General features: G+C 41.1%; 1 protein-coding gene across 1 annotated transcript; it reads right to left on the bottom strand.

The window, feature by feature from the left end:
• Positions 1 to 330: 330 nt before the first annotated feature.
• On the bottom strand, positions 331 to 9,489 carry ERMN (ermin). Its single transcript, XM_063932294.1, has 3 exons — positions 8,975 to 9,489; positions 7,044 to 7,127; positions 331 to 1,851 (listed from the first exon to the last, which is right to left on the bottom strand). Exons 1-3 carry the CDS (start codon positions 9,198 to 9,200, stop codon positions 1,397 to 1,399), a joined length of 765 nt encoding a protein of 254 aa, XP_063788364.1. The 5' UTR covers positions 9,201 to 9,489; the 3' UTR covers positions 331 to 1,396.
• Between the last annotated feature and the right edge of the window lie 249 nt (positions 9,490 to 9,738).

Raw genomic sequence — 9,738 nt, 5'->3', positions numbered from 1 at the left:
GCTGTTGGCATTCTGACCATTGTCATCCTGACTGTACGGTTCCCAACCCTTCTTGGCATGTCTATGTACCTTATTTTGAGTGCGGGGTCTTTATAAATGATACTATACAGATGTGTACACTCCTATGTTTGATGTGTATGCTGCTGCGATGCGTAATTAACATATTTAATCACCAGCCCCTCATCCCAAACTAAGAATCTTGGTCAAAGGACACTCATTGTTAGGGAGAGTGGGGTAAGCCCCATCACTAGGGTCTTTATTCAGCATCAGTGATACAATTCAGTTACACACACTGGTTATATGTAACAAAAAAATAAAAAAGAGAAAAAAATCCAAATTATGCCCGACATTTTAATTTTAATTTTATTTTAATCACATATCACAGTGATAGGCTTATGCTATGAGAAAATATATATGTAAACTGTTACCTCAGAATGTAGTTTTACATAGGAATGGGAATCCACTTTTCTCATGTAGTGTTAGAATTGCATAGATGTCATAGTGGTATTATAATACTTTTCTACAGCTAAATGGTGTAGGAAGGAAACAGGAAGTAAGTTCAACCACTAAACCAATGCTAAAAATGTTATAATTACTATGAATTGGAACTTGAGTTAATCTGCTATGTTTACATAGGCCAACGGAAAGTAAAATGTCAAACTAATAGTTGTGTAATAAATCTTGAATTCTACCTGCCAACAGTCCAGATATCTATAGGAGAGTCCCTTATTTTTTGTATAAATGGAGGTGGCCAGTCAGATAGGGGTTGGGTCTCCCTGAAATGGTTTCGGTTTGGATGAATGTGGCTGTGCTGGGAAGATCAGGTACTGTTTGGCCTGGTATCCGTTCACATGGTCGACCATGTTATGGTCGACAGTCATTAGGTCGACCAATATTGGTCAACATTGAGATGGTCGACGTGGACACATGGTCGACACATGAAAATGGTCAACACATGAAAAGGTCGACATGAGTTTTTTAACTTTTCTTTCTTTTGGGGAACTTTTCCATACTTTACGATCCACGTGGACTACGATTGGAATGGTAATCTGTGCCGAGCGAAGCGGTAGCGGAGTGAAGGCACCATGCCTGAAGCATGGCGAGCGAAGCGAGCCATGCGAGGGGACGCGGTGCACTAATTGGGGTTCCCAGTCACTTTACGCAAAAAACTACACCAAAAAAAGTTAAAAAACTCATGTCGACCTTTTCATGTGTCGACCTTTCATGTGTCGACCATTTTCATGTGTCGACCATGTGTCCATGTCGACCATGTCAATGTCGACCAATAGTGGTCGACCTAATGACTGTCGACCATAACATGGTCGACCATTCATACCGGAACCGTTTGGCCTATTATGCCTTAAACTTCCAGTCAGGAATGTTGGCTGCACTAAGATTACAAATTCATCATCGACTCAAACTCATCAATCCTCTGCTTTGTGTTTCCTCTCCTGATCTTGCGGTATGATACAGTATCATATCTGGAATAGCTGTGCCTGGAAATATCAGGCCTGTTTCCTGACACTGACTGATCTTCCTTTGATTCAATATGGCTGCCACCTGGACTAACTGAATGGGATCTATATTCTTGCTCGTCATATGACCCATCCTCATTTTCGTTGTCGGTTTCAATGGATGTGTTTTCTTCTTCTGTCTCAATCAGCATATCTTCTGCACTAGTATCAGCCAGGTGCTTCCTTTGGTTATACAGCAAGATATCTTCTGGGGTTTCTGTTTCAACTCCCTCTTGTTCTTTGTCTTGTTGATCTTTGTCTTGTTGGTCTTTGTCTTGTTCATTTAAGTCTTCTTTATCAATAAATGTACCTGCTGGAGCACACTCACTGTCCGTTTCTGCATAGGAAGAGTTAAATAGTAATAAATTAAGCATGCATATGATGGCAACATGTACAGTAATATACCATCAAATATTTGTTGCTTAGTGATGTCACTTTTTCATAACTTATTTGAAAAATTTTTTTTATGAATTATAAGTATAACTGCAAATAGAAACTTGTTTTGTTTTAAAAGGGAAACATGTTAGAGTTTGGACCTGAGTCAGAAGTGGTGATATCCATGTAGTTGATGTGTTTTGCACTGTGCACGTGACCTGATTGTCTGCACACATGGACGCAATACAGATTGGGACGCAGGGTCTGGGAATAATAGTGGGCGTTTCTGTGAGGTAACAGGGGGTAGCAAAACGGAAGCAGATGTGTAAGTGACAGTGGCTATAAAATTTAAAGAACAACTGCGCTGTGTGTGTCTAAGCAGCTCTGTTTAAAATGAACACTAGTAGAATATTTGTACCGAGCGCTGAAAAGATTAATTATATATTAAAAGATTTGTAAAAAAACTTGTAAAAAACATGTGAAAAACAGTGGCACCTGTAAGGAAAAATACTGTTAATGTAACGATGTTTACAGCTCCTTTTGGAGAATTTTTGAGCTAAGTCCGTCCCGATTCACAAGATGTGAAAGATCTACCTCTCCCTACCTATGCGTTTCGTGCGTCACCGCGCACTTAGTCAAGATCCATGACTAAGTGCGCGGTGACGCACGAAACGCGTTGGAGGCACAGAGCTACAGTCGACCATCTGACCGGCCCGAACTCCCCGACGCCGAACCGCAGTGTGACGTCATCGGGCCGCGACCTGACAACTGACCGCGATCCCAGACCGCTGGACGCAGCGGTACGGGAGAAGAGGACGTACCATATTACATCTTGGAGCCCTGCATGAGTACCGGTCAGTAGGTAGGGAGAGGTAGATCTTTCACATCTTGTGAATCGGGACGGACTTAGCTCAAAAATTCTCCAAAAGGAGCTGTAAACATCGTTACATTAACAGTATTTTTCCTTACAGGTGCCACTGTTTTTCACATGTTTTTTACAAGTTTTTTTACAAATCTTTTAATATATAATTAATCTTTTCAGCGCTCGGTACAAATATTCTACAAGTGACAGTGGCTGCCTGTAGAGACGCAGAACCACTGACATAGGAGGCCATACTCAGATGTAGAATCTGCATCAGCCATAGGGCTTAAGCAAGTTTCGGTGATGCACTAATGGTGCATTTAAAGACTGTACAGGGCCAGATATACTAAGCCTTGAAAAGTAATGAAGTGGAGAGTGATAAACTACCAACCAATCAGCTCCTAACTGGCATTTTTCAAACACAGCCTGTAACATGGCAGTTAGGAGCTGATTGGTTGGCACTTTATCACTCTCCACTTTATCACTTTTCAAGGCTTAGTACATCTACACCTCAGGTCCTAATGGTTTACATAGGTCTCCGATGTTAGGCTATCTGTGAGGATTTGTGGATCATATTATCACACAGCATGGGCGCAGCTGTCTCCCCGGCAATGAACTGCAGATTAGGCATGTGCAGGAGTCCCGGCAGTGTAGTGAATACATTGTAGGGATGGGCTTTTTTTATGTGCCGCTTCATACATTTGGACGGAGTAATATCCTGTAATGTGATTTTAGGTGCTAATATTGCGATCACATTGCAAATGTGATTATTGATAAATGAACCCCTGACATAGGTGTAGTCTGATTGAAAACTGAGTTGATAAATAACCGGAAACAATAATAAAACTGCCAAATCAGGAGTCAGCATTAGCTGTCAGTGTCAGATGTTATTTTAAAATATGTCACACTAACAATTGACAACAATGATTGACAGCGAGGTGTCAAGAGTCAGCATCAGGCATCAGCTCTCATTTTATTTAAATACAAAAATTGTCAATTTTGACAAGTAACGGTGACAAATAACAAAGCCAGGTGTCACTGTGAGGCACTCGACACCTGTGTCATTTCTAAGTAACAACAATGACTGACCAATGTCAGGTGTCAGCATCAGTCAGTTTTAAAAGTGATGTCACTTTTAGATTTGATGTTGTCCTAAAATGGACATTGTAAGAGCAGGTTTAACAACAGGGCAGCCAGCTCAGTTGCCCAGGGGCCCTCACACACTGGTGGCCCCTATACAAAGCTATAATCACCAGCATGGGGGAGCACTGTGGCATATGTGAACTGGGGTTTCGGTGTGCCATAATGTGAACTGGGGACACATTTGGGCTGCTGGGAGTATTTACACATTATACAGTTTAATATCATTGCTGATGTATCTTGTGGACAGTTTTATTTGTAGAAGCCCCCACAAGATAGTTGCCCTGTGGACCAACAAATCCTAATCTGGACATGGACATTGCAAAAAAGTGGGGAAGCTATCAGTGGTAAAACTTTCACAAGCATAGCACTGGGATTAGCTGACTGAATAGCTACACTGCGTTCACAGTTTAAAGTAAAAAAATATATACAAGTAAGTAAGAAAAACAGGTAAGTATTTAAATTGACCATTTTGCAGAGAGGTGCATTTGCAGACACCCCCAAAATTTCAACCATGCTCCCAAGTGCTAACAGCCCATGGTGGCAGGGCAAGAGGAATTCACATGATTGTGGAATGACTTTCTGACCACCACAATGATCCCAGAACAATACTTAAACCCATCCTAAGATTTCAAAAGAGAAAAAACCCACTCAACTACAGTAGGAATCTTTCCTGACTAAGCAAAGTTATACCGTCTCTGCCCTGCACATGTGTAGGAAAGCATGGAGTCTGCCTGGGAACGATCAGAAGATTCCTCTCTGGCAATGCTCTACCCAGGGGCTAGGACAGCATTAGCTATCTGGGCCAGGCTCAAAAAAGCTACATTTATTGAATCCTGGTAAATTGACGCAGACTGATATTCCCATTGAGCATAGTGGGGACTGTGATCTGCAGCACTGGTTTGCCTAATGCATGGTTTTAGCTTTTGTCTATAGACCATTTTTTCTTATACAGATGGCTGTGGTATTTTGTCAACTAAGGGCATCAAGACCAGTTTCCTATTGATTAATAAAATCACATCTCCTAATCTGCATACAGTGCCAGCAAACACCTCCTAATCTGCATACAGTGCCAGCAAACACCTCCTAATCTGCATACAGTGCCAGCAAACACCTCCTAATCTGCATACAGTGCCAGCAAACATCTCCTAATCTGCATACAGTGCCAGCAAACATCTCCTAATCTTCATACAGTGCCAGCAAACACCTCCTAATCTGCATACAGTGTCAGCAAACATCTCCTAATCTGCATACAGTGCCAGCAAACATCTCCTAATCTGCATACAGTGCCAAAAAATATCTTCTAATCTGCATACAGTGTCAGCAAACATCTCCTAATCTGCATACAGTGCCAAAAAATATCTCCTAATCTGCATATAGTGTCAGCAAACATCTCCTAATCTGCATACAGTGTCAGCAAACATCTCCTAATCTGCATACAGTGCCAGCAAACATCTCCTAATCTGCATACAGTGCCAGCAAACATCTCCTAATCTGCATACAGTGCCAGCAAACACCTCCTAATCTGCATACAGTGCCAGCAAACACCTCCTAATCTGCATACAGTGCCAGCAAACATCTCCTAATCTGCATACAGTGCCAGCAAACATCTCCTAATCTTCATACAGTGCCAGCAAACACCTCCTAATCTGCATACAGTGTCAGCAAACATCTCCTAATCTGCATACAGTGCCAGCAAACATCTCCTAATCTGCATACAGTGCCAAAAAATATCTTCTAATCTGCATACAGTGTCAGCAAACATCTCCTAATCTGCATACAGTGCCAGAAAATATCTCCTAATCTGCATATAGTGTCAGCAAACATCTCCTAATCTGCATACAGTGTCAGCAAACATCTCCTAATCTGCATACAGTGCCAGCAAACATCTCCTAATCTGCATACAGTGCCAGCAAACATCTCCTAATCTGCATACAGTGCCAGCAAACATCTCCTAATCTGCATACAGTGCCAGCAAACATCTCCTAATCTACATACAGTGCCAGCAAACATCTCCTAATCTGCATACAGTGCCAGCAAACATCTCCTAATCTGCATACAGTGCCAGCAAACATCTCCTAATCTGCATACAGTGCCAGCAAACATCTCCTAATCTACATACAGTGACAGTTTTTGCTGAAGCTGTGCACACAGCCTAGGTATAGTTATACCCCCTAGACTTGGTGCGTCATTAACCTTTCCTAAATCTGTGCATCCAAACTTGTACAACCCTCATTGTACTACTACACCACCACCACCACCACCACCACCACCACTATCACTATACTAACACAATTGTACTGGCTTCAGCTGCAATAAACTACAGCACAAGTTCTCAAACTCGCCCCTCACGAACCCAGTCAGTTTATGTCCAGGTCTCCTCACACAAAATCACAAGAGAGATAATCAGCTCCACCTGTGGATCTTTTAAAATGTGTCAGTGAGTAATGAGTGCACCTGTACACCTGCAGGGTGACCTGCAAAACATGCACTGTGTGGGGTCCTGAGGATACCACCCAAACTACAACAACAGCAGTAATCTACAGTATATTAATTTTATACAGATGTATGAAATACACAATGACTACAGACTTACGTAATATTGCATGCAATGTAATTTTACTGTAGTATCAGAGAGCAGTGTGTGCAAGTGTTACATTTAAATAGGGTTCATACAGCATATGAGTAGAATGCAAATTGGGGGAGCATTGTGTTAATTACTATGCACTGAATTTCCCATGACATAATGGCTCTTCCATTAATGTATTAATGCTTTTCTTTGATGCGCCACCAGGTATATTGGGCCTCCATATTAAACATCCCTCTTCAGAGACTACTGAACCACTTACATCATTCCCTTCCCCAGATAACAATCCAAATTCCATACTGCACAAACACATTCTGGCATCCATTTTTGCTAGAATCCAGTTAACCGATGAGTATATTTGTGACTGTTAGCGCGAGGGAGTGGTGACGTGATTTGCATCATCAAGGCCTGACTCCAGAAATGCTGGAAAGTGCTCTGATCTTTCTGGAGCACTATGTATGCCCAGTACACTGTTGATCACTTTCAAAATTGATGACTGATGTAAACCAGCCTGTACATGCACACAAATCAGCTATTTCATTATATCACTATGATATTGTCCTACCTAATATCGATTCACATTCTCCTTCTTCCTGTGCTTCACATTCTGTTAGGGATATCGACTCTGGACCTGTTTCTCCCTTTAGCTCTAAAAAATAAATATCTGGTTAAAAATTGTAATTGAACGGAGCTAATACCTCCACTTAGTGGAGCCCTGGGAACCACACTCTGGAGAGCTGTGTCTGGTGCACCATTGCTGCTGTTGCATAACGCCAGCAGGGGGCAACACGTTCTCTTTTTTTTAAATTATTATTATTATTATTATTATATATTATTTATTTTACAGTAATCTTGTTGTTTTAATATATACCTGTTTAACAAAATAATACAATGTGATGAACTGCAATTATTTGGTTTTAGATTTTTCCCTTTAACAGATTATACATTATCATGTTCAGTGTATATAGGTATACTCACACACAAACTAACAATCACACACATAATGCAGTAACATGGTAGCACTAGACCTGTACGATAGACAGATAGACAGACAGACAGACAGACAGACAGACAGACAGACAGATAGATAGATAGATAGATAGATAGATAGATAGATAGATAGATAGATAGACAGATAGATAGACATACACACAGGTCAATTGCAGCATCGATGTGAGCATTCCCAATCAAACAGAAGGACACATCGGTTCGTGTGTATGACCGATGCCGATGGTGATGCGCACCCACGGGTCGCTAGCGACAGCCCCATGTCTTTTGAATATGCAAGAAGATTTGGGGCAGTCGTTAGCGATGCCATGCTGCCGAATGCAACATGGCCCCCGCACCCCCGTTCGTCGCTGCCAACATCAGCAAGTGTGTATGCATTTGCCGATGCCACCACCCCCATCCTCCGGGCACCACGATGTGATCATGCCGCGTCTACGCAGCTTTAGACTGAGAGGTAAATAGACTGATTTGGTGCCTACACACGACACAGTATTTTAATGTGGGCATTTCCGACATTAGAACAGTGTGTGGCATGATAACGATGCCGATGCACACACCCGCGAGTTATTTGTAGCCTCCTCAGATTCCTTCAATATTCAGGTGAACCTGAGGAGGTGGCAAACGATGCCATGGTGTCGAATGCAGCATGGCCCCAATCCCCTATCCAACCCCCCTGCCGTTGCTCGTCGTTGCGTGTGCACTTGCTGAAGGTGGCACTTTCCGTCACTCCCAATGTCTAACTGAAGGGACACATCGCTCCATGTGTGGGGGCCGAAAGATAAATTTCCAGGAGTTTATACTGCTGCACCTGTATATAATGCCCTTTGGCTCATACATTGTGTGTAAATCTGGCTCTGGTACCATTTACCTCACCGCACATCCATGGTGAGGAGATAGATAGATAGATAGATAGATAGATAGATAGATAGATAGATAGATAGATAGATAGATAGACAGACAGACAGACAGACAGGCAGGCAGACAGACAGACAGACAGACAGACAGACAGACAGACAGACAGACAGACAGACAGATAGATAGATAGATAGATAGATAGATAGATAGATAGATAGATAGATAGATAGATAGATAGATTGTGATACAGTATATAGAAAAGCTATATGACAGTTTGTAAACACTGTTATTTGTTTTGCGCTATTGTTAAAGAAAAACTATTCAACGGTATCAACTTTTCCCCATTAACTAAACTGTCTTTCAAAACAGATAGTAATTGTTAAACCTACTAAAACAGTAAATATGAATGTCAAGTTCTGTTGTAGACACTAGGAAAGTGGGATGATTTCATCTTTTCAAACCTACAATATAAAAACTCTTGATTTATGTCAGTTAAAATCTCCAGAACAAAAGTAGCTAGGCTGCACATAACATCAATATAATAAATATATTTTCCTTTAGAAGACAGCAGTAAATAAAAAAAATTAAAAAGTTTTTTGTATAATGAATACATTAATTTAAAAGTCAGAATACCTTCTTCTATCTCTTCCTTATGTACATCCATAATTGGAGTAACAGCTGTGTCCACTAGATGGATACCAGGTTCCTCTGTACATTTGCTTGTAAATACTGGATCACAATCACGCGTTTCGCATAAAACAGATGTGTCCATTTCATCTATGACATCAGTTATCTGCACTGGGATTATTTCAGTCTGCACATTTCCATTATATTCAGGGACCTGTAATTCTTCTGCCATTATGGCTGTCTTCAAGATAATTGTAAATCCCAACAGCGAAATGTGACAGTATTAAATAAATTTCAGCAGCTCTTTGTCAGCTTAGCACTCTTCTTTTGTAGGCTCAGGGCTAAAACAAAAATAACTCAATGACATTATGAGAGTTTGTCAGATCTTCAGCAATACTGCCTTTCCAGAGCTGGGGCCCGCACGTTTCCTGCAGTATTCTTACAATAATAGTACACATTTGCCTTTCTTATAAGGGAACAAATAGCGCAATCAAGCTTTTGTCTAAGCAGCCAGTGATTATTATACATCTTGTCAGGCCAATAGCATGAGAGATTTTCTATTCTCACAAGAATGGCTCTTTGTGCTTTCATTGTACACAGCAGCAACAATTGTTCTTAATCTTTAATCCGTAGCAAGTGACCACTGCTAGTCACATTAGATCTCGGCAACCAGCTTATAATTCACACTAGTTATTTTGTTCTATTAATCTTTACAGGAACGTCATTAAACAAGTGCTTCATATTTGAAAAGCTTATCTTCCCCCTAGTGA

The sequence above is a fragment of the Pseudophryne corroboree genome, chromosome 7 (genome assembly GCF_028390025.1).
Source record: "Pseudophryne corroboree isolate aPseCor3 chromosome 7, aPseCor3.hap2, whole genome shotgun sequence".
In the NCBI taxonomy this organism is placed as follows: Eukaryota; Metazoa; Chordata; class Amphibia; order Anura; family Myobatrachidae; genus Pseudophryne; species Pseudophryne corroboree.
Note: the sequence above shows the minus strand (reverse complement) of the source record. Positions and strands in the feature narration are given on the sequence as shown.

What these genes read in the sequence shown, in the direction of transcription:
- ERMN (XM_063932294.1), bottom strand. Translation starts at nt 9,200, where the DNA reads ATGGCAGAAGAATTACAGGTCCCTGAATATAATGGAAATGTGCAGACT. An exon ending in TAAGGAAGAGATAGAAGAAG is followed by an intron (nt 7,128 to 8,974) that starts GTATTCTGACTT and finishes TTTATTTTTTAG; the next exon opens with AGCTAAAGGGAGAAACAGGT. An exon ending in AGAATGTGAATCGATATTAG is followed by an intron (nt 1,852 to 7,043) that starts GTAGGACAATAT and finishes CTTCCTATGCAG; the next exon opens with AAACGGACAGTGAGTGTGCT.